Raw genomic sequence first — 26,450 nt, 5'->3', positions numbered from 1 at the left:
GAGACCTGCATGCCCGGCCATGGTACCCAGGCCGGGCAATATTTTAATTTTTTTAAATTTACCCGGGCAGTGCCTGAAAATTTTTTTTAAAAAAATATCCGGGCAGAGCTGGGCCGTATATTTTAAAATCAAATATTTGAAATCGCCATTATTAGCTGTAAAAATCAAAAATATATTTTAAAAAATCCGGGCCGGGCTGAAAATTTTTTAAAAAAAAATCCGGGCTGGGTCGTACAAATGGTACCTCTAAAGGTCACTGATATAATTAAAACCCTTTTATTATTACTTAAATATATTATTTATATATTTTCCGTTTGTTAAGTTTTTCTTGTATAGTTTTTAAAAAAGTTTTTAAACCTTTCTCATTTACTTATTTATTACTAGCTAGTACTTGTTAACGTTACATTACTTTTTTAATATTTAAAAAAATTAAGTTATATAATTATGATTTAAATATAAATTTTTTTTAAAAAATCATTTTATTTATTTTAAAAAATATATTAAAAATAAACTATTTTAAAAAATAGCATATAATTAAAATATAAAAAACATGTCAACTATTTTTTAAAAAAGCTTTATAAATGATAATTCATACTCCTACTATTGTTTTAGAAAAACATTATTTGCAATCTATTACTCCGTCCATTATATTAAATTTTTGATGCTGATTTAATTTTTTAATTCTTTTTATCATATAAATAATCTACAAAATAGAAATCCTATCAATTTTATTGAAAATAAAAAGCCTATATTAGGAAATTAAATTAAAAATCAATCTAATATAACATGATTTCCATATAATAGTACTATAATAATAAAAATAAAGCAATAATAATTGTAAAAAGATCTTCGTATGTTATTTGTGATAAATTTACTATGCAACTTATTTGATTGTATTGATATAATAAAGAAATATTCAGAATATTACAATTTCAAACATTGCCATGGATATATTATAAAATAATAATTCAACTATACAAATAATACAATATTTAAATAATTTGAATAAGCTAATAAAATAAAGATCATGAAAAGACAAAATAAAATTTGGTCACTAATTATTATACTAAATTAACTAAACCTCATCTCAATTGAGCCGTCATAGTAATTTTTTAAGATTCGAGTTTCTTGCTTATGTCAAATTTAAAAACTAAAATTTGATTATATATTATATAAATAAATTAAAATCATAATTCAAGAGAAATCAAATTTATCTCCAAGTTTTCAAATAATATTCGTTTAGTTATATATATAATATCTATTCGAAAAAAAAATTATTCAGTTTTAATTCTTTGACTATATATAAATCTTTGATTGTCTATCCAAGATTTTTTGACCTTTGCACGTTTTAATTCTCCATCCCTGCAAAATATAAAAAATATTTTCGTATTGATTTTTTCCATTTTAGGTGATAAATTCCAACGATTTAAATGTATATCAAATTAAAATCAGTGTTTAACACGCATTTGAAGATTTTTTTTTGCCCAAAATTTTGAGCAAAAAATCTTTTCGTAAAAAAAATCTTTAAAAAAACAAGAAATTTTTTTTTATTCTTTTTTTAAAAAAACATCAAAGAGAAAATCAAAGAAGATTTTTTGATAAAAAACATTTTTTTTGTTCAAAAATCTTCTTTTGAACTCAAAATTTTTCTTTATATAAAAACCTTCACATTTTTGATCTTCAAAAGAGCAAAGATCTTTGAAGATTCATAAATTTTGAGCAATGTTAAACCCGATTAAAATTACCAGTCTAAATCGACTAATCCCCCTTGTTGGGCTATAGCAGCTTTGACCCGATCTGCAAAATGATATGAATCTTCATTCTCCTACATTATTTATAATAAATATAATATGGTTACTATTTTTTTTTAAATACATATTTTTTTAATTGATTTTAAAACATGTTTATGTATAAAGTATTTTAAATAAAAATTTTAAAAAAGCGAAAAACAGAGTTGGAACTGGAAGCTATAACCGTGCCCAATTTAAGAACGGAACCAACTTTTCAAATTTTAGAAACCGGAAACATATTTTTAAAAAATATTTAGAAACCGAAACAATAATTCTTTTTAGTCCAAGTTCCAACTCTGGAAAAAAATTTCTTGTTGAAAATGGGTTTTGAGACGGCCTACCTTTTTTTTCTATAAATAAGATACATTAGAAAATAAATTATTTAACAACGAAAAAAAATTAACATATTAAACCTGTATAATCATGGGAGGTAAATACCAAACATCGCACACTAGAGCCCAACTAGTCATCATCATCAACAAATATTGGAGAAATGTTTGCCGGCTACTGTTCCAAAATGGATCCCCGAACCTAGCATCGTACTTTTTCATTAATCGTGAAGAGAATTATTTAATTTAAAAGACGATAAAGGAACAATAAATATATAGTAATTTGAACTCAAAAATAGTATCTAGTTCAACTTTCCAAAATTTTTCACCTATTATGATAAAGTGCCATATTAATTAAAAACCTCATTAAAAAAATCTTGTGTCAAATGGGAGATGGTTGAAATTAGGAAATCTTTTTAAAAAATAGGTTATGTTTTTGGAAAACGGAAGGAAAATCCATGACGCTGTATTGGAATAATAAAATATGTACATTTAAGAAGTCTGCTGATTTTTTTATAAAAAAAATATTTTTGCCAGCCTGTTTTTTTATATTTTTAAAATAAACTTCGACATTTTACGACTTGGTCTAACCTGGAATAATAAAATAATTTTGGCACTATTTTTCAGCGAATTAATGTACATTATATTTATCTTAGCCGGGTTAAGGATTATATTCCGGGTTTGTATTTCTATTTATTTTTATGCCCCTATCTTATTTCAAGACATAGGTCGGATTTAGAGCTTGTAGGTGTAAGGCTCATATAAGAAAATAACTATTATACATTTCTGACTTTCGAATAGATTTATTTATCCTATAAATTTAGACTCATTGAATATTTTATTAATGTTTAAAATTAAATTTTTCATGTTAAATATAAAAACAAATAACCATTGAGGCTTACTTTGATAGCTGCCGGATAAATTATTCCTCCAACTTCAAAACTGCCTTTCTTAAACATCATGACGGATGTGTTGTTAATACACGTGCCTGGATTGGATTTCAAAATAAATATATAATTTTGATATTAATATAATTTAAGTGTTTCCTTAAAACTTTGTAAGATTTCTGGGGTAAAAAAAAAACACTTAGAAACTGGAAAACATAATAAGATCCATTTTATAAATTGAGACTGATGCAAAATATAGGAATGAAGTTGAATTCATAGTGGACGCAATGCAACATTATTTAGCAGCTGACCAGGTTTATAAAAATTTGAATAAGATAAATCTTTCTTTATTAATATTTAATCCAATTTAATTATTAATTTATAAATATTAATCTAAACTAATAGATTTTGCAAGGTATTGTATACTGTGAATGCACCCAAAAAGCCCAATATACATCATCCCAGATTCAAAAGGAAGTAATATCTATTATGGAAGATATGGTGCTTGAAATATCTTAGATAAATATAACAAAAGTGAGTGCTTTTTTTTTTGTCTTAAGGCTGATGAGGCAAAAGATGCATCAGATTGAGAAAACCTGAGCATACGACATGCTTATATAATTCACCTTCTAGCATACCTTTAATGCTGTTTAAACCCTATCACCTACTGCTTCATGACATAAATAGTACCTTCGGGAAAAATGAGTATGGGTAATTTTTTCGGATCGCTGACGTGGCTTTTCATGGTATCGAACACAGCACGTCGGTCTTGCGTTTCGGATCGTTCGAACCAAACGTGATGAGTGGACCTGGTGAGAAGCTTTTGGAGAAATCCGAAAAAACCGCCATGTCTTTGCCCTTTAAATTTTTAGGATCAAGTTCATAAACAATCTACATAGGTAGTATATCTTTTGTAAGCCACAATTACAATTTTATATATAAGCTGATTCATTAATTTACCCTTAGGTTAAAATCTCAATGCGTTAAGATGAATTTCAAAGGTTATTATACGTGATACGTTTTTATGGATAAGAACCAATTTGTGAACTCCCGAGGCGATTTAAAATCTCTCAAATTATTTACTGCTGGGAATTTAAGTTGAAAAGTGTGAGTTTACCTGAAATAAACTATAACAAGTATAGAGTACATATTATAGACTTATCCAGAATTTTGGTAAGGGAGGTGGGAAGCACTATTAGGTCGAGTTTTCCTCATAAACTTTATTGGAGATACTTAGGTCCACTTATTGTAGGCCTTTGGCTATATTCGATTTTGATAATAAAAAAAAAATTTGGGTATTCGCCTTTTACAAAATTGCTTTCTTCTAAAAATTTGAATGATAGTCGTTATATTAAAAGTTATTAATTTTACTAATTTTTCTTTCAAATTCTTCCTTAGTGATATATTATAAACATTTTTTTGGGGAGAAGGGAGTGTGGGGGTGGGAGGGGATTTTTATTAGCTCAAATGATATTTACGAGAACAGGCAAATTTGCGATGGTGATGGAGGGGGGGAGGGAGAATCTCCCACATGGTTACGCGCCTGGTACATATTCTCTAAATTTTGTTATGAACTTTTAGATTAATCTATCTTTGTATTATAAATTTAATACTAAAATTTAAAAAAGAATATATATTTCGGTGAAATATAATTTTTCTTATTTAAAAAATCGCCTTCAGTTGATGGTTAAAAATTAAGAGATTTAAGATTATCACGAGGGTTCCGGATTAGAATTTATCAAAATTAACCTGCCACTTTTTTATAAAAAAATAAATAAATCGTAAGTTTATGACTTAATAAATGTATTAGAACTTTTAGTTTTTTTAAGGAACATGATCTTAGATCCAATTAAAATTCAAATTTCAAAAGGTCATCATTTTTAATAATGGTTTTAGAATACTAGTTATCATGTACATTATTTTGGAAGGTATGGGGGGGGGGTTCGAAAAGAGGAAGAAAGGAGGGGTTGTTAAAGGATAAAAAAAATTTCGAGTAATTTATTCCCATTATGCATAATAGTATTGTTTTTAGCTATGTCCATGTTTATTGTAATCTGAGGAGACGAATCAGGTAATGTAATGAAAATGAAGATGCCGAAGAATTGCATCCTCATATATGTCCTTACAACCTTTTATCGTAATTGAGGATAAAAATATATTTCCAAATATAGATTCGACCAAAATTGTTAGCGCAATAGATATCAACAATTTTGATAGTGAATATAAGGGAGATGAGTCTATAGAAACTTTAATTTAACGGAATTTAGGAAAATATGTAAATAACAATATCAACAATTGCTGATAAAACTGATAATTACTCTTTTCAGATATCTGAAGATTTGATAAATATAAATGGCTTTAATATTTTCTGTAATAATTTGCTCAAACACATATTCCAAAAAGAAGAAATTATGTGCATAGTTTTTAAAATTATATTTAATTTAATTATATTCAGTTTTTTTAGTGCTGTGAAGTAATGTCAAAAAGTTTGAAAAAAAGGAACGCCATTCGTTACCTTCATCTAAAGGTAACGAGTAACGGTAACGCGTTTATTTTTTTGAGTAACGCTAACGCAAAACGTTACTTTATATTTTTTCTTAAAAAATATCAATAAAAAGAAAAACATATTTTATTGTATTATAAAATTACTTTTATTTATTTTTTAATTCTTAATATTAATAATTTAAACCGAGTTTTAATTCATATCAACTACTTCCAACATTTTTTTTAAAATTTCGTTGTTAAATTATCAGTCGAAATTAATATTCAATCAAAATTCAAAGTAAATATAATGATATTATTAATTAATTTATAATTTATTTTAAAAGAATATTATGTTTAGTACTTACTTCTTCAGATGGAAAAGATTTAACCCTTCCCTGGCCCTATTTTGAATTATATTTTAAACCAATTAAGAAAATTAATGGTACCAAGCTACACTTTGTAAATGTAAATTATGTCCCAACGCAAATATCTCAACGTCAATATCAATTTACTCAAACTTAAAAAAACAGAAGGTAAAGAATGAATTAATATATAATTATTTTAAACATATAAAAACTTAATCATGAAGAAATGATTTTAAAAAAAGTTATTTAATTTTCATAATTAAAATACTATATATTTAGCATCTTATTATTTAACCATGTATTCGATAGCTACGGCTCTTTCAATTTTAGAGAGCGAAGAAAATATGCATTTGGGATATCTCACTCCCACGATAACCATTATAATATCAAAACTTAAAGAATTGTCTTTAAATAATTTTAAGTTTTGTAAGCCGCTTATTGATTTAATCCTGGAAGCCATAGATAAAAGGTATACAGTTCAAATATTGCTTATAATTTATATGTTGACTATCATATTTTCAATAGATTCAAACACATCTATGATGATGAATATATACTATCGGCAATAATTCACCCATTATTTAAATTGGATTGGCCCTGGATAAAATTAGAGGTCAATAAAGGAAGAATGCTGGAACTTATTTCCAGTTTGAGAAAAGATATTGATAAAGAAAGAACAGGCTTGATTCCTTTATCCAACACACACACTGAATATTTTCAGATAATGATAAAAATTTTTTGATGAGGAAATGAATGAAGATCTCTTTGAAGATGATCTTTCAAGCTTTTTTCAAAATAAAAATATTTCCTTAAATATTTTTAATAAATTCCCCGAATTAAAATTTTTGTTTACTAAATATAACACCACTCTCCCATCCTCTGCGCCAATTGAACGTGTTTAACACGGCGAAAGTTGTGTTGAGTACTAAGCGCTCATGTTTATCTGATCAAAATTTTGAAAATCAATTGTTTTAAAAATAAATAAAAAATTGTTACATAAAGATATATTATTTTTGTATAATTTTATTCATATTATAATTATATATGAAAATTTTTTATTAAAAGATCTGATCTTAAATGTTCTTTTTGTATAGTTTTATTTTATTATATATTCGGAAAAAAATTAATTTATTTTTGCATTATATATAACATTTAATTTTTTTAAGTAACGAGTAGCCCGTTACTTTTTTGAAAAGTCGGTAACGTGCGTTCCTTTTGTAAAATGGTAACGAGTAACGCGTTCCATTTTTCAGATGTAACGAGTAACGGTAACGCGTTTCTTTTTGTAGTAATGTTTACAGCACTAGTTTTTTTAAATAAATGCTCAATTTAATCATTATTTTCGGGGTTTTAATTATATTTGCAGTTTTAAAATGAAGTTTGCACAGTAGATTTATTTATATTCGTGGCAATTTTAACATTTTACATATTTCTATCATCACATTATATTTTTTATCTTAATTACAAAAATCACTTTATATTTATTATTTCCTAATAAATTAATCAAACGTAAGATTTATTATTTTTTATAATAGATTTTTATGGATCATATATTGACAATCTTTCATTTTTTTATATTTTAATATAGGTATCGTTTAACAGTAAATTAAGCAGAAATTCAGTTTTAAATAATTGGTTTCACATTGTTATAATTGATTTCAGTTTTTCAATCATTTCATTTGAAACTGTAAAAACATGAATTAACCCTGTATTGCATGTACTATGTTAGAATAATTTTTTTTTGGCAAACTAGATTTTTTATTTCTCTAGATACTATTGATAATCTCATGGCTCACTTTTTTAAAAAAAATTCTAAATTTCTTAGAAGATGAACGGTATGTGGATTTAAATACACATTATGCAATTAAGGATACAAATTTCAATTATTTCCACAATAATTTTTATTGTACTTTAAACTATAAATATATAAAATTTTATTTAAATATAACAAATATTAAAGGTTTAAACATTTTAATTTTCATGAAAATCTATAAAACAATTATTTGTGGGCGTAAAACATAAATATACACCACATTTTTTGCAAGATACTTTTGTTATAAATAAGCATCCTGGCATTTTACATCTACCCTTCTTATCATTATATTTTGGCCAATGAGCCGTGAGGTCTTTCCTAACCTCTTGAAGTGGTAAATATTGAGCTGGTCCTTTTTTACATTTTTCCCGATAACCAGTTTGAACTGATTTTCGTTTTGGAATATTGTTTGAAGTGCATTTGCCATATTTGCAAAGGACTTCCGCCACCGAAATTTTGAAATTGTACAAACTTAATCGATCCTTGCCTGCTATTGATATACTATTATAATCCCGTTTGTATAGCAACCAAGAATTTATAAGTAACATGTCGAATACATGAAATAAAATTCGATGGTACCATTTTCTTGATTTGGTATGAATTCTATATAATGAAAGTAAAGAATCCATAAGATCTACACCTCCCATTGATTTATTATAAACTTTAACAATGTTTGGACATTTTATCATTATTTTATCCTTTTTTTTTCTATCATATCTTTCGCAATCGATAAGAGGATGTGCACCTACAAAAGTGCTCAATAAGGTCACAGCACGATTGTCGTGCCACTTCACTGAATTTAATTCAACCCCGTTTATTATTGTTTTTTTTGAAACAAAAAATCCTCGTCCTTTTTTTTTCAACTCCTTATCTGTTGGGAAGTTGATATTTGGTAGTCGATTACCTCTGACCGTGGCCGCGCAAAATATCCCTCTTTGAGCGAGTACGACTTGCAAATTTGGTGAACAAAACCAGTTATCAAAAAATAATTTATAATTAATTTGCTGTGGTATATAAGAAATTAAACGTAGCACAGCATTGCCACTTGCTCCAACATCAGGCAATCCTTCCGCTGGTAGTATTTTCCCAGAGTATACTTCAAAATTATGGAGGCCATCATCTCCGCATAGTAGAAAGACTTTATAGCCCCATTTTTTGGGCTTTTGGGGGTTATATTGCTTTAATCTGCTCATCCCTTTGTATGGAATTATTTGCTCATCTACGCAAATATTTTCCCCTATCGATAAAGATTTTAGTATATTATTGGTTATAGTTATCAAGGGTCTAATTTTATGAAGTGGGTCATGGCCCTCACTTCCAAGTGGAATAAATTTGTCATTATCATTTATATGAATGAATGATTTGATTTGTTCCCAGCGATTTAGGGTCATGACATCAGCCACCTTGGCCTGTCTTGTATTGGTGGCCCAGTAGAGACGTGCTCTGGGAAGTTTAATAATTGACATGTAAAAAATAATTCCTATAAATTTTTCTAATTCATCTATCGATAAATTCAAAGGCTTGTTGGAATTACATTGAATTGCATATAAATTTGATTCGTAAACAATTAGAGGTAATAAATCATTGAGATATGTATTATAATAATCCATTGGTTTTTTTACTTTATCAACCGTTGGGTTTTCTCCTTTCCACTTTGGAATAACTAATGGTAAATTAGTTAAGCAATTTTTCCAAATCATTTTTCTCACGATTCCTTTTTCATTATTTATATTTTCATCCTCTTCCGATTCATCACTCTCATTGAAATCTAGATATTTATAGATTATATAAGAGCATACATTTTAAATATACCTAAATCATTATTTTGGGTTGACAGAAACTCCTCATCAGACGATTCACTTAAATTTGAATCTTCACTATCATTAGGTATGGTACCACAATTCATAATTCTAAAAATATAAAACTCAAATAAAATACCTTATTTGCATAATGTGTCTTTAAAGCAACGTATGATTATTACAAAATATAATTATCAAAAATAATAAATATATATAAAATAATTTCATAAACATTAATTTTTACCTTTTATTTATCTAATTTTAATGTTTTGAAATTTGTCAAATATATTATTTATCCTTTTACGATGTGTAGAAAATTGAGAAGAAAAATTTTATAAAAAAATAGCCATTTTTAAAAATAGGGTTTAATAAAATGCGAAATTAAAAATAAATAATAGATCACGTGGCCCAAATTAAAATTCCAATCGAAGATATAGAATATGGCTTCAAATACACACCATGCAATTGATTTAAAATTTATTTATAAAATATTTATTATATAATTTGTGGTATGTGGCTTGAGATACACAGTATGCAATACAGGGTTAAATCAAACAAATTGATTTTGAAATCAATTATTACGAGTGCTAATTATTCATAACTTGAATTTCAATTATTCAACTGTGCAATTAAATGATACCCATTTTAAAAAAGGAGGTGCCCTTTGACCGCAGCAATAAGATTCAATATCGTTTATTTAGATGCAATCTAAAAATGAATATGGCTCAAAAGAAAGGGAGGGAGTTTTGATTATAAAAGTACTATAAATAACTATATATTAATGGCTAGATAACCGATGTGTTACTATATTCTCTACATTTAGCCAACAAATGGTAAGCTAGTGGTTAATAAATCATTCATGAACATTGGAATAAAGCAATTGTAAAGAACTACAATGAGGGTATGTAAATAATCGATTAATAAGACATAGTCGTGCTCGTAGAGCCATCTAGAAATGATATCGAATGGAAGCTAAAACATGAATCAATTTCCATCTCCTGGATTTATCTACGTATGTTCCCAAAAATATTATCGCCAAATGGTTCAACATGACAGGAAATGAAGCAGGTAAGAAGCTATGGAAACCGCCCAGTGAAAAATGAGTCGAACTTAGAAAAGTAAATGTTTTTACATCTATATATGACATTCGGAGTCAAATATTTTAATTCCCCCATTCAAAGAACTTTAATTTGATATATTGTTTCATTTCGCATCCTCCTTTAAAGAGTATTGAGAGAGTTTTTCCTCCAATTCTTTTTCAAAATTTTAAGTGATATTGCTGTCAAAAAATTTCCAAACAGTGTAGTAATGGGGTATTATCATATTACGGTTAACACTATCCCTTATAGTCTATATCAAATTTCTCGATATCTATATGGCGCCAAACTATTTTAGTTAAATCTTTAATTAGAAATATACTCTTTTTTTTATCCTCAACTTCAAAAGATCTCCAATATACTTAAAATAATATTATTTATTATAAATAATTAAATGAAATAAATGGCGAGGAAGATACTTTTATACTATAATCCCCCCCCCCAATTCAAACCCATTCTTACCTTTGAACTATCCCAAAACCACTAATAAAAATGTATTATAAAGCTATGAAAATAAATATGAAATTTGCCCAATGATGACATATAGCATTTAAGATTATTTATCTTATAAAAATATAGGAACTTGAAAATAATATAGTACTTTTGATTTTAATATATATGATAGTGAGAAATAAAAGGATTATTGGTGTGTAAAAATTTTTAAAAATTCAGTATTAATTATATTTATAAATAAAGAAACAAAACGAAAAAAAAGAATTTCATAATATTTATGATGTAGTTGAGCAAATTAAGTTATTAGATAAAATACGATGTGGTAAATATCGTTTTTAAATTATGAATCCAAAAGGAATCAACCATAGAAAAACATATTAAGTATAATGATAAGATGCAAAAGGGTTTAATTAAAATATTTATGAAACCTATCAAGGCATAACAATTGTCACACGACAGCATGACAACGTCAATGGGAGATGTATGATTAGCGACGCATATTCCACCAGGTTTTGCCCTATTATCTCTTAAAATATTATATATTTTAGTAATAAAAGAAAAGGAAATTATTCACATATATCGTTGAGCTTGAATATTGAACTGATTTTACGTCGTATTTTGCCTCTGAAAATTTAATTGGTGTTAAAGCTATTTTTTCCTTTTCGTTTCCTTAAGAAACCAAAACTTAAAACCAAATGATAAATAATTTTTTTATACAAAAGTTATGTCACTTTAATTTAAAAACGATATAATATACGTAAATGTTGAAACTTGTTGTGAAAGATTACGATAGCTGTTAAAGAACGAGCTAGTATACGGAAGCACATAAGAGATGCGTGTTTGTATAACCATATCTTAAAACTTGTGATCACGTGATGCAAAAATTATAATTTTATTTTTTTTAATTTTATTAAAAAAGAAATATACAACCCTTGATGCCATATGTTGGGAGGGGGGGGGGGTAGAGAGGTCAGAACCAAGATTGCTAACAGAGCTTAAGCTTCAAAATTAGACCAAAAATAGGCTTAAATCTAAGATAAGCCAGTTTAGAGTAGGTAATGTTTTCCTAACTGGTCCTATCTAATTCTCAAGAAATTAAATAAATTATTTGCTATTCTATCGAAAAAGAAAGAAAGAAAGAAGAGAAACAAGATAAATGATAAAAATTTACTCAGATTCTGGAACCATTCCAATGATCGCTGTAGAGAACATGAGCCATATGATTCCCAAAGTAAATAGCATAATCCTGTTTGCGTCATGGATTTTATTTATTTAAAAAAATAATAAATACAATTGTTATATGCTTTTAACCCTCTATTGCAATAATTTTTTTTTGGCAAACTAGATTTTTATTTCTCTCGATACTATTGATAATCTCATGGCTCACTTTTTAAAAAAAATTCTAAATTTCTTAGAAGATGAACGGTATGTGGATTAAAATACACATTATGCAATTAAGGATACAAATTTCAATTTTTTCCACAATAATTTTTATTGTACTCTAAACTATAAATATATATAATTTTATTTAAATACAACAAATATTAAATGATTAAACATTTTAATTTACATGAAAATCTATAAAACAATTATGTGGGCGTAAAACATAAATATACACCGCATTTTTTGCAAGATACTTTTGTAATAAATAAGCATCCTGGCATTTTACATCTACCCTTCTTATCATTATATTTGGGCCAATGAGCCGTGAGGTCTTTCCTAACCTCTTCATTTGGTAAATATTGGGCTGGTTCTTTTTTACATTTTTCCCGATAACTAGTTTGAACTGATTTTCGTTTTGGTATATTGTTTGAAGTGTATTTGCCATATTAGCAAGATCCTTGCGTGCTATTGATATACAATTACAATCACGTTTATATAGCAACCATGAATTTATAAGTAACATGTCAAATATATGAAATAAAATTATATGGTACCGTTTTCTTGATTTCGTATGAATTCTATATAAGGAAAGTAAAGAATCCATGACATCTACACCTCCCATTGATTTATTATAAATTTTAACAATATTTGGACATTTTATCATGATTTTATCCTTTTTTTCCCTATCATATCTTTCACAATCTATTAGAGGATGTGCACCTACAAAAGTGCTTAATAAAGTCACAGCACGATTGTCGTGCCCACTTCACTGAATTTAGCTTCACTCCGTTTATTATTGTTTTTTTTTGAAACAAAAAATCCTCGCCTTTTTTTTCAACTCCTTGTTGGGAAGTTTATATTTAGAAGTCGATACCTCTGACCGTTGTTATATTTGAATGTTTATATATATTTCAAAAGGTTACGCTATTTGAATTATATATTTCTATGGAGGTCAATGTAATATTAGTAGTAGTTAAATGACATAATTATAAAAGACTATATATAGGAAACAATTTTATAATAAAGAATATATTGTTTTGACTATAAAAAATGGCGACGAAATAAAAAAAAATCTAAGTCGCGTGGTTTTCGGTCTTCGGTCAAGTTTAATAATATATAGAATTATAAAAAAAATTTTCTGTTTATAAAAAAAAAATTATATATATTTAGAAATTATAAATAAAATTATTCTCCAGGACTTAAGGAAGATTGTTCTATCGAGGACTACGTTGACTATATCAAATATATACTAAATGTGAAAAATATTCCTCAAACTGACGCCACTTTAAAAAAATTATTTATAGCTTATGGAGGAATAAACATTATAACTGATATCAAAAAATTACTCTATCCTATGAATATAGAGGAGGTAGGATGGATTGACATATATAAAATAGCAAAACAACTATATAGATGAAAGAACTATTTTGGCAACAAGAATTGATTTCATTAGATTAAGTCGCGGGGCTACTGAATCCGTAATGAGCTATTTAAAAAATATAAAGGAGCTAGCCCGAAGATGCGAATTTGAAGGTAGAACTGAGAATTCGAGATCAATTAATCGCCGGACTAAAGATGTCACAACTGGATAAAGAACTACGATTAAGATATCCAGATACTAAAGACGAAGACCAACCGTTAAGCTTAAATAAAGGGTAGAATTGGCTTTAGCGATGTAACGTGCCGACTTAGAAATATATAATACTGCTAAAATGGTATATAAAATCAAAGAGCCGAATAAACATGATAATAATAATCGGATAAATATACATGATAAAAATAATCGGCAGTATAATAATAATGATAAACGGCACTATCAAAAGGATAATAAAGCATATGTAAAAAGAGAACTAGTGCCCGGGTATAACAACTACCATACAAATAATAATAGTAATTGGAGAAAACCATGCTATTTCTGTAATCGGTTTCATGCTATTAGAAATTGTCCCGCCTACGGAAAATTATGCAGCAAATGTAGGAAACCAAACCACTTCGCCGTATGTTGTAAAGCTAAAGAAAAGATTTACGGAACAAATTACAATAATAAAGAAGACGATTCGGATGTCTCAATAAGAAAAATATACAAATATGGGCAACATCCAACAATTGAAGTATTAATAAACAACCAAAAAATTAAAATGGAATATGATACTGGCTCGGCAGTAACCATTATTAATGAAATAATATGGAATAAAATCGGAAGGCCAAAACTTAAAAGAGCTAAAGCACCAACTACATATGGAAATAATAGAATAAAAATTATGGGTGAAGCTGATGTAAAAGTATAATTAAATAATAACATAAAATGGCTTCCATTATTAGTCACACAAACAAATGATGCAGCTCTATTTGGATTTCCATGGATTGTCGAATTTGACTTATCGTTACCAAAAAATGTAAAAATTAATATGATCAACAATAGATATAAATATAGTGATAATGGTAACGTAAATATTGACAAACTATATAAAGAATTTGCTACGGTGTTTGATAATAAATTAGGATTAATAAAAAATGTCGAATAGTAAAACTACAATTGGAAGAAAATCAAAAATGTATAAGAATGGCGCAAGTAATATAATTGCAGATGCTTTATCACAAAACCCAATAGAGAAAAATGATAATAAAATAACAAGGGAAATAAAACAGTGAAATATATATGAAATCTTACTTATGACACATTAACTCTATCAAGAAAAGAACTTAGAGATGAAACTGCTAAAGATCCAATTTTAAGATAAAAATATTATTAAATGGTACAAATATACAAAATCAAGCACCAGAATTACAAGCTTTTAGAACAAGAATAGATGAAATAGAAAATGATGACGGTATCCTATTTTAGAATGGTCGCTTAATAATTCCATATTCACTACAAAAACGAGTTTTACAGATATTACATACAGGTCATCCCGGTATTACATCGATGAAATCCATTACGAGACTTTATATATGGTGGGAAAAATTAGATAAAGATGTCGAAAAATTAGTCAACGTGTCAAAAACATCGCAGAGATATACCAGAAGTTGCCGTATACCGGAATCCGCCAGCACAACCCTGGGAAAGGGTACATTTAGATTTTGCCGGACCACTAGACGGATTTTATTGGCTGGTAGGAATCCGTCAAATTGTCACAGACAATGGTCCACAATTCATTTCAAATGAATTTTACAAATGGTGCAAAAATAAGAATATACAATACATAAAAACTACACCATACCATCTGAGAAGTAACGGATTAGATGCATACAAACTATAAAAAATCGGTATTTTGCTAATAGAGAACAAACAAATGATGGGGAAAAATGCCTTAATGAAATATTAGTTACATATAGAAATTCCGAACATTCCTCAACGGGCCGAATACCTGCCAAACTATTTATGGGGAGAAGACTTAATACTTTATTAGACTGGGTGAAACCATCAATTACTGAAAAATAAGAAACCTCTGTAGTAAAACAGGACCAGTTAAACAAAGGCATACATAGAGATTTTAAAAATCCACTTGAAAAAGGATGGCATGAAGGTAAAATAATAAATCAACAATCAAAATTCTCGTATAACGTAGAAGAAAAAGATAAAATAGTACGAAAACACGCAGATCAACTACGAATAAGGAAAGAACCAGACGAAACCAAATCAATAATACCAATTGAACCAAGTCAAAAAGGAAGGCAACCGAGTTATCCAACAAGGGATCTAAAGCCAACAAAAAGATTAATAGATGAACTTGAACTTGGTAATAAAAAGATTGATAGAAGATCTTAACTTGGTGGGAAAGATATATTATATTTGAATGTTTATATATATTTTAAAAGGTTACGCTATTTGAATTATATATTTCTTACATTTTATATTATCTTATGGAGGTCAATGTAATTGCATATTAGTAGTAGTTAAATGACATAATTATAAAAGACTATATATAGGAAACAATTTTATAATAAAGAATTTATTGTTTTGACTATAAAAACCGTGGCCGCGCAAAATATCCCTCTTTGAGCGAGTACAACTAACAAATTTGGGGAACAAAACCAGTTATCAAAAAATAATTTATAATTAATTTGCTGCGGTATATAAGAAATTAAACGAGCACAGCATTGCCACTTGCTCCAACCCTATAAATTTATCTAATTCATCTCTCGATAAATAAAGGTTTATTGGAATTGCATTGAATGGCATATAAATTTGATTCGTAAACAATAAGAGGTAATAATTCATTGAGATATATATTAAAATAATCCATATTGGTTTTTTTAACTTTATCAACCGTTAGAATTTCTCCTTTCCACTTTGGAATAATTAACGGTAAATATGTTAAGCAATTTTTCCAAACCATTTTTCTCCTAACGATTTCTTTTTCATTATTGATATTTTCTTCTTCTTCCGATTCATCTGTCTCATTGAAATCTAGATATTTATAGATTATATAAGAACATAAATTTAAATATACCTAAATCATTATTTTGTGTTGATAGAAACTCAAAATCAGACGTTTCACTTAAATTTGAAACTTCACTATCGTTAGGTATGTTACCATAATAATTCTAAAAATATAAAACTCAAATAAAACACATTATTTGTATAATGTGTCTTTAAAACACATTATTTGCATAATGTGTCTTTAAAACACATTATTTGCATAATGTGTCTTTAAAACCACGTATGATTATTACAAAATATAATTATCAAAAATAATAAATATATATAAAATAATTTCATAAACATTTATTTTTACCTTTTATTTATCTAATTTTAATGTTTTGAAATTTGTCAAATATATTATTTATCCTTTTCCAATGTGTAGAAAATTGAGAAGAAAAATTTTATAAAAAAATAGCCATTTTTAAAAATAGGGTTTAATAAAATGCGAAATTAAAAATAAATAATAGATCACGTGGCCCAAATTAACATTCGAATCGAAGATATGGATTGTGGCTTCAAATACACACCATACAATTTATTTAAAATATATTTATTATATAATTTGTGGTATGTGGAATGAGATACACAGTATGCAATACAGGGTAAAAATATAAATTTTTTTCTTCTTTCTTTGGTATTTATTATATTTTACATTATAATATTGATTGTTTATGACCTGACTGGCAACAAGAAGATGTAACGAAATATAAATCCTATTCCCCATAAGATGGTAAAGGTCGGGCTATATAAATATAAAATATATTATTTTATAGGTAGAAATGCCAATGATCATAAAAAAATAAAATAATATAGCCTATCTCTAAAAAGGTCAATCTTAAATTACTTATTATATTTCAGGTGAGGGTTTTATTCGAATAGTAAAAATTAATTTTAAGACCCAGATCGCATTCAAAAACTGCAGGTCACTCATTACAAATAATTATAAAATATATTTATTCTTTTTAATTTTTACCAATACCTGATGTAGTAGAAATTCTTGTTGGTTCGAGTCAATAGATTCCAAGATGGCAACTCTTTAAAATTTGAGGAGAGGGAAAAAAATTAAAACTTTTTAACTATTGTAAACAAATTTACCTTCTGCTTGGAATCTCTGTGTAACTTCGTCTTCTATGATTGCCTTTTGATTTTACAAAGTAAAATATAAATAAATAACTATTCCTTTATTTCTTAACAAATCTCATATATGGCATAAAAACATATAATAATCTAAAAATGGCACTATATATTAACCTCTATTCCGAATCGTTGGTAATCGAGTACGTGGTGTATCTGGAAATTTTCCTTGATAACTTTGTAATTAGGTGGCGGCATGTGATGACCATTTTTATTGATGACACCGTTGGGAGTTTGCTTCCCTGGCAGTAGGTTCACTTTATCGTCGATCGGTTTGTTCTTATCACTCCTAGGTATCATTCCATTACTCATTTCCGGTGATTTAACTGCTCTCTTTTTGTCAGCCCCGAGTGCCTCCCTAGTTAAACCTATCCTACCATCGACGTGGTTTCTCTTTTGTTTAATTTCAATGGTATCCAGACTCACTTTTCGAGGTTTATATTTATTTTCGGTTTCAATTTCTTCTTCTCCATCATTATCGCCTACTTGGAAGTTAGGTAAGGATTCAGCGGGGGCTATGGGCGTTTGTGGCCCGTATGTTGGAATGTCTTTTTCTATTAAGTAGTTTTTGTTGAAGGCTATCAAAAAAAATTTTTATTTAAATCAAAAAATATTTTTATTTAAAAAAAGTAAGTTGTATTATAATTGAGATTTAAGGGGCTGCAGTAAAAAATTCTACATCAAAGCAAAAAAAAATTATTTTTATAATTCTACTTTTTTGAAAGGAAAATATGGTAATATTATTATCTAAGATATGAAAAGAAATTCATAGTATAATGAAAGAAATTTAATTTGATAAAATTATTTTTTGGTATTTTAACAGGGGGGGGGGGGGGGTCAATTTTATGAGTAATCCAGAAAAAGTGGATAAAACAAAAAATGTTATAAATTTTTTTAAAAAAAATTGGTTTAAAATTATCCAAAAAATCCTTATTTTTTTTGCTTTGATTTGTTCTTGATTTTTTTTAATAACCTTCCACTTACCTAATACATAAAACCCTTGGAACCGTGTTGTCGAATAAAAGAACCAAAAATTTTCTTGAAATTTCTAGGAACTCGAACCAGAACATCTTTTAAAAACTTCTAGCGAATCTAACAAGAGCACAACTAATGTATAAATGTGTATGATGTTCAAAATTTTGTGTGAATCATTTTAGAAGGTTTATTTAGCATTTGAATTTTTTTTAATCTAAGAACCGAAAACGGAACCTCCTTCAAAATTTTCAGGAACTGAAACTAGAACCGTAAAAAATAGGTTCGAAACTTTGGTTTTTACAACGTATCTATCAAAGTTAATAAAATCATATTCATGTTTAAAAGTAAAATTAAATAGTTACCAGCCATCTTTTTCAAAAAAAAAATCTGGAATGGATAACGCCAGTTTCAATATTTAGATATCTGGTAAGGTTAAATGTTAAAAAAAAATTTTTAGGGCTGGATTTTAAACACGGTCCCGACAGGATTTCTTCGTCGGGCCGGAATCGGATATTTATTAAATGAAAGCTAATAATTTTTTGTTCTTATCCCACTTGCTTGTCAATAGCAAGCATGATTTCTTTATCGAGGATTTAAAACGTTGCATATTTTCTGCGTTTTGTTATTTTTAAAATAAATATGTTCCGTTCCTGTGGTGATAATTTTTGGGTTTGTTCCGTTCGAATTTCCATATCACAAATTTTAAAAACAAAAAATTCGTAACTGTCTTATCTCAGTAGGCATAGTTAATATAAAATGATTATATCATAATATCATTTTTAAAGCTTTAATTGTGAGAGAATTTAAACATCTTGTTAGAGGAAGTTCATAGTCATTAGTTCTTACGGTTATAGAGGAAAACAGCTGATTATATTTAGCATTTTAATTTTAAAGGTTTTATATAAGTTATTCAAAAATATTTTAGATTCCATAGATTATAATCTAAATAATATCATGATAAAAATTTAGCTATTGTTTAAAAAATAACATTTCAAATCCGTTTCAAAATTATTTTTATGGAAGTAATTAATTTCCAATCATTGTAACTTTTCCGGAAGAAATTGTTTATAAGGTTCCCTTACCTTTCGGTTTCTTTAAAATCTTAGATATTCAAAAGTTCACCTAATTTTCTATTACAAAATACCCTTATGCATCCATTAACACAATTAATTTTAAAAAATTTACGAAATTAATATACTTATAAATAAAGCCAATATCACAATGAAATTTTTTGCAAAAGGAATCATTTTGGAATTATACCAATTTACTTTTGGCTAATATATGTTTTTATAAATTATCTGACAAAAATTTAAATCTGAAATCTGAATACAAATAAAATATAATAATAAATCAAATGTTGGAATAATTATTTAACACAACCTTAAATATAATTTTTTAAATGCATACTCAAATTACCCTTTTTAAAAAATATTAACTTAAACATAGCCTTACTTACTTTCCAGTCGCTAACTGAACGAACACCCGGATATGCCACAGCACCCAGAAAAAACGTTTTAAGTTACAACTTAAAAAGTCTAGTTACACTCCTGAAATGCTTTTCTAAAATTTAGGCATATATATTTACATATAAACCTGCAAAATCGATTCGAATATGCTCAAGGACAGGTGGCAAAATTTTTAGATCTAAGGCTCGGTCTTATAAATAAAATTAGAAAATATTTTTCAAACTCAAAATATTTATTCTCTATAATGTTACGCGCTATATTCAAACACTCAGCAACAACTTCGATAATTCATGATGATTGATATTTATAAATTTTATAACAAATTAATTATAATATGAAAAATAAATATGAAATATTTCTGACCTCTTGATTTTTTTAAAATAAATTTTTTTTATTTTTAAATCCATTTTATAATTGTAAATACAATCAGGAAATAAACGAAAAAAATATGAAGGAAACATAACTTTGGACCAGGTCCATATAATTTACTGATGATTCACCGGCCCATCCAGGCTAGCCCTGTAGGACTCTACTTTGTTCTCGTTTTATTTTAGCGATGAGGAAACTCTGCGCCTAATTCCTTTCCACCAAAAAAATATTTAATTTTTCGACACATTAGCCGGTCACAATATAAAAGTGCTCACCATATTTTATACAAAAAAATTTAAACTAAATCCGAGAATTAAAAATAATGAATATGCATATTGTTTCATATCGATTATAAAAATACGAAAACCCAACCCATATCCATCGAGCTGATTTTTTAAAAATTAAATTATATGGTTATGAATTAATCAGTTGGAAAATCATATAAAGGAGCGTTATATTTTCTCTAGGGCAGAACTTGAAAATCCAAATCCATGAAAATTAAATTTTAAAACTAGCTTTGGCTAAGCCTAAAATTTGCCCCTGTATTTTCAGACAGTTTTAATCCTAAATAGAATGGGTATTGCAATGCCAACTCCATTATGGCTTAGCTAAGCTTTTTATGACTGATGCGTGCATGGGGCTCCTATTACATGGCCCGAATTTGAAATAAATTTTTTATAACAATTTTGCTAAGCCATTTTGAAGTTAGCCAAAGATTGGTGATTTAACAACCAAGAAACAATAGGCAGCAACCAAAAAAAATTATTTTTAAAATAGCTGGAACAAGGGAAAATAAAAAAATTCCTTTGTTACTGTCTTTGCTTAACTTAGATTATTGTGGGCAATTTTTCCTATTATATGTAAAAATGTTTTGGTCACTTGATTAGATGGAATTGAGAAGTGGTCAATAAATAAGACATGTTTAAATTTATCTCAAAGGATTAAACTAAAACAGCCAACAATGAGATAGCAACTTTTAGAGGTTTTAAAGTAAATCATACCTTTCCTTTAATATTTGGTTTCCTTTTGTCTGCTACCATATGAAAAAATTTCTTAAATAATAATATATAGTTATATAAAATCGATATTTTATTTTACATCGATGTTTTAAGATTTTAACTGACTCAGGGCCGTAGCCAGGAATTTTCTGTTAGGGGGGCCAGCTGCTAACTTAGGGGGGGGGCGCTATTTTTTATAAATAAAACAAATAATTAAGCATTCATATCATAGAAATTTTTTGCTATTTTTATTAAAAAATTATTAATGTTATATAAAATAATAATATAATATGAACATACAAAATAATACTATATAATACGACGATTTTTATTTTTAAAAACATAAATGAATTAAAGGATAAATTTTGTGTTAATTTTTTTTCATAAGCCATCAAATACTAAATTTTGCTTACTTTGATCTTTCATCGACCCTCTAGTGCTCGACTCTCAAGAACACACAAGAAGCCGTTGGTATCCCAATGATGATGGCTGCTAAATAACATTTATACAATTCTCTAAATGCATGATGATATTTTTTTATACACAATTTTTAGGATATTTTCAAAATTATGTGTTTCTCTAACTTCTGCAGCTAATAATCCTTTAGCTATTTTCATTTCATGATGTAAAGTTTCCATATTTAAGTTTAATAATTATTCTAATCGGGCCATTTGTCCGATATAAAATAATCACTATCAAAGGGTTACAATGCATTAAAACTTGATAGAAGATTATAATCATCTTGTGTAAATCTATCTAAAAATTATCAACAAAGTAATCAATAATTTCAAAATTCCATTTTAAAGAACTCCAATTGGAGTCTTTTTCGCAATCAAATTTTGGTTTCGACTAAAAAATCTTGGAAATTTATAGGCGCTTTACGTACGCTTGAAGATTTGTGGGGAGTGAGATTAAATTTTGCTAAAAGTTTTTCAGCCTTTATTCTAATCAAATCAATAGAATTATGCTTCTTAAATATTTTAAATATATTGATCGTGGAATCAATACAATTTTTAGCATCCACTTGATAAGTACCTACTGACTGTAGATACTTATATAGTGGATCTATTGTTATTAATATCTCATAAATTATAATGGCTAATATAACGTAATTTATATTAACGTATTGAGATAAAAGACGAGAGGCTTCGACATCATGAGGGGAAACCTCTGAATTAAGAGTTCTATTAGAAGAGTAAACAAATACTTCACAAATAGCCTCAAAATTAACATAAATGATGCGAGATGTTTCTAAATGACCAGCCCACATCTGGTCTAAAAGTCTCTTAAGAGTATGGCCTGCATATTTACAGGATACGTTAAACCGCCTAAAAAATTATGCAATGCATTGAATAAATTAAAAATATTAGAAATGATAACAATATTATTATACAAATTTTGAGCCACAAGATGCAACATGTGGTTGTAGCAATGTATAAAAGTACTTTTTTATTAATTTTTTTGGAAGTAAGGTTTGCACTCCTCCATTTCGGCCAGACATAACGTTTGAACTATCATATGCCTGGTTTATCATATTCGTTGAATTAATATTTAACTCATTAAGTTGCTTTAAAATGCAATTAGTAATGCTTTCAGCAGACAGACACTGTAAATTAATAATCCCTATTAAATTTTCTTGGACTTCTCCAGAAAAAATATAAATAATTATGCTCAGGTTTTCATAACCTGAACATCTTTTGTCACATCAGTCTTAAGACAAAAACAAAGCATCTCACTTTTGTTATATTAATCTGAAATATAATCAAGCACCCTATCTACCATAATAGATATTACTCCGTTTTGAATCTGGGTGATGTATATAGCGTATTTTTGTATATAAATTTCGTAATTTTATTTAACTCAGGATCTTTTTGGATGGTTTGTGGAAACATTGCTATAAATAGTCCAGAAAGAATAAATTATGGTTTCTACATTTGCAGCATCCATAATTTTTGTTGAACCAGTCCCACGGAAAGGTAGCTCCTGTATGTTAAGAAATATCATGAAATTTTGATTTATGATCGTAAAGATTACGGTTAATTTGTTGGCTTACCAAAATTGGTGTTATCTGCTAAAATATTCACCGCTGTTTTAAATAACTGGTTATATCGGGCTAAGATAATATTATTTTGTCTAAGATCTTAATCAGACCATTTTTAAAAATCGACCCAATCGAGCTGTTTAGCAACACTGCACAATAATTACCAAATTTTGTAAAAATTTAATAAGATTTTTTTTATTTTAATAAATATTTACTGTTTCCTTAGATGACATATATATATATATATATATATCAAGCCTTATGTAATCACTTGATTGGCTTCAGAAAATCCCAGTTTTTTATGATTTGCACCCAGATCTATATCAGAGACCTTCAAAAGATAATAATATTGTGATTGAACCATAATAAATAAAATAATCATCATTGAAATATGTACAATTTAAACGCTATAATTAAGTGCCTATAAATGTAATACACAAACACACATGAAAATAATAAAATATGAATGAATGATGATTTATTACTGGATAAAAATAAAACAGGATAGGAAGAAATTTACAAACAAGACATGTTTTATGAATAAATATTTAAAATTTATTTTAAAAATATAAAAATAATCAATTACAAATTTTTTTTTTAAATTTAAGGGGCCGGAAAAATATATGGGGACCATTTTTTGGGGCCACATTATTTTGTTAGAAATTTTTAATTATTATAATCATTTTTATAACTCTCATTTTTTTTGAATCAAGTTTTATAAAAAATTGAATTTTGTAATAAATTTAATTTTTCCGTGTTTCAAAATATTGTCAGGAAAATTTTAGTCTAAAACGTATTTCCAAAGAAAAACTATAACGGTTATAAATATTTTACAATATTTCTAAAAAAAACTATTTTGCTATATTTTTAATTTTTCATTGTTTCGCAATAAGTTTAAATTAAATTAAATTTTTTGATATTTTGGGCATAGAGTTAAGTATGTTTTATTTTCAATCACTTTTGTTAATGTATAATAAATAGAAATGTCTTGAATATATTTAATATCAGATAGCCCTATCAAAAACTTGTATTTCAAGAACCAAAACAGAGTTTAAAACCTGTGCTAAAAGATGGTTCTAAATTCTAACATTTTTTAAAAAGGTTTAGGTTATCAAATATTTAAAAAGTTAGCATGGTTTTATGGGTTATAATTCCATAAAGAATTAAAAATTTTAAATACCCCTTTCAAAATGACTGGGACATTTTTGAAAAATACATGTAAAATAGTTTTGTAAATTTTAAAGGAATTCTGGTTTTAGTTCCTGCAAATTTTAAGAGAATTGTTTCATTTCCAAGAGTTATAAACTACAAACTTTGGTAGAAACATTTTATCACATTAATAAATTGATGTCATTTCATAATAATCAGTCAAAATAGTCTTTATTTTGCAGAAATTTTAGGAACTTCATTATATTTTGAAACTGTCCATTATATTTTATTTTTATATTATTCCTATAACTCATTGAATTGTTAATTAATTGAAAAAGTTAATTCCACAATAATATTCAATTAATCATATATTATTAGTAATAACAATATTAAATTAATAATATATTACAATTTTTATTAGGCCTGATAGCTGAAGCACTCTTATGAAATAATGATGACCTACTGTTTCCATTATTAATTAAGTTATTTTTTGAATGGTCAATAATATCTTTATCAATATCATCTGGATCGTGAGTTTGCTGTTTTTCATGTTGAATTTGACTAGCCCACTAATTAATTTTTAAAAAATTGTTTATTTTGAATTGAATACATATAAATAAGTTTAATACCTCAAATAATCGTAGCAATAGCTTGACAAATAAACGCCGAAATCCATAAGATTTATCAGATGATGTAATTAATATAACTAAGAAGAAGAATAATATAATAGGCGATAACCCTACTGCTACTATTGAGCCAAATACATGATGGGCTAAGCTCATTGATTGTTGAAAAAATTTGGCTTAATTTAAATCGCGGAATGACATTTGATGTACAATTTCTAAGGTATAAATATAGAATTATAAAATGACGAAATATAAAATAGTAAAGATTTATAAAAACGAATAATTTAATGATTGAGAAGAACTTAATGCATAAATATTTTAACACTTATATGATAATAAATAAATGTAACAGATATTAACAGCATGTAATTTACCATAAAATTATGGCTATATACAAATTTAGAGGAATATTTTTTAGGTTCAGCTGACTGCTCAGTATAATACCCTTCGTTGTGCAGAACAGAGGTGGATTGTTAGTTACATTTAAATATTTGAAGCTGCTATGAATTAATAAAAATGTACGTGTTTCTAGAAGAGATCTTTAGGTTGTTTTTATTATGATAAATTTGGATATTTATAGGCCTCTCTTTTAAGAACATGACCAGTATTAATAAAATATTCTTGTTTTATATTTAATTAGAAAAAAATTTTCGGAATAGTAAAAGCCATTATCTTAAATAATTATTAACTTACAACTATTTTTTTTTAAATATAGTTAACATAATATTTTTTTTAAGGGAGAAGGAACCTGGGGAAGTGTTGGGGGGGGGGGGTTTATTAGTGGTACTTAACCACCTGACAAATATGAGAAGGAATCCCAGTTACTCCTCAAGATTACGCTAATGGCGGGAAATGAAAGTATTAGG

General features: G+C 27.2%; 1 protein-coding gene across 2 annotated transcripts; it reads right to left on the bottom strand.

Annotated features, from left to right (window-relative positions):
* Nucleotides 1-711: 711 nt before the first annotated feature.
* LOC135931066 (glycerol-3-phosphate acyltransferase 3-like) lies at nt 712-25,818 on the bottom strand. 2 transcript variants are annotated; one of them, XM_065467930.1, is made up of 14 exons: nt 25,588-25,818; nt 25,368-25,527; nt 18,078-18,538; nt 17,922-17,964; nt 17,806-17,860; nt 17,503-17,568; nt 12,189-12,263; nt 11,789-11,878; nt 11,446-11,543; nt 3,697-3,864; nt 3,022-3,107; nt 2,204-2,332; nt 1,746-1,825; nt 712-1,362 (listed from the first exon to the last, which is right to left on the bottom strand). In XM_065467930.1, exons 1-14 carry the CDS (start codon nt 25,738-25,740, stop codon nt 1,275-1,277), a joined length of 1,752 nt encoding a protein of 583 aa, XP_065324002.1. In that variant the 5' UTR covers nt 25,741-25,818; the 3' UTR covers nt 712-1,274. The 2 variants fall into 2 exon arrangements, with proteins under 2 accessions (XP_065324002.1, XP_065324003.1); XM_065467931.1 differs by lacking the exon at nt 3,697-3,864.
* Nucleotides 25,819-26,450: the final 632 nt, after the last annotated feature.

The sequence above is a fragment of the Gordionus sp. m RMFG-2023 genome, chromosome 1 (assembly GCF_954871325.1).
Source record: "Gordionus sp. m RMFG-2023 chromosome 1, tfGorSpeb1-WG-v2, whole genome shotgun sequence".
Lineage (NCBI taxonomy): Eukaryota > Metazoa > Nematomorpha > Gordioida > Chordodea > Parachordodidae > Gordionus > Gordionus sp. m RMFG-2023.
Note: the sequence above shows the minus strand (reverse complement) of the source record. Positions and strands in the feature narration are given on the sequence as shown.

Excerpts from the sequence above, each read along its gene's own strand:
- LOC135931066 (XM_065467930.1), bottom strand. The coding sequence starts at position 25,740 with ATGAGCTTAGCCCATCATGTATTTGGCTCAATAGTAGCAGTAGGGTTA. Across the intron at positions 25,528-25,587 it reads TATTGCTACGATTATTTGAG|TGGGCTAGTCAAATTCAACA; the intron begins GTATTAAACTTA and ends AAAATTAATTAG. Across the intron at positions 17,861-17,921 it reads ACAGAGATTCCAAGCAGAAG|AGTTGCCATCTTGGAATCTA; the intron begins GTAAATTTGTTT and ends CAAATTTTAAAG.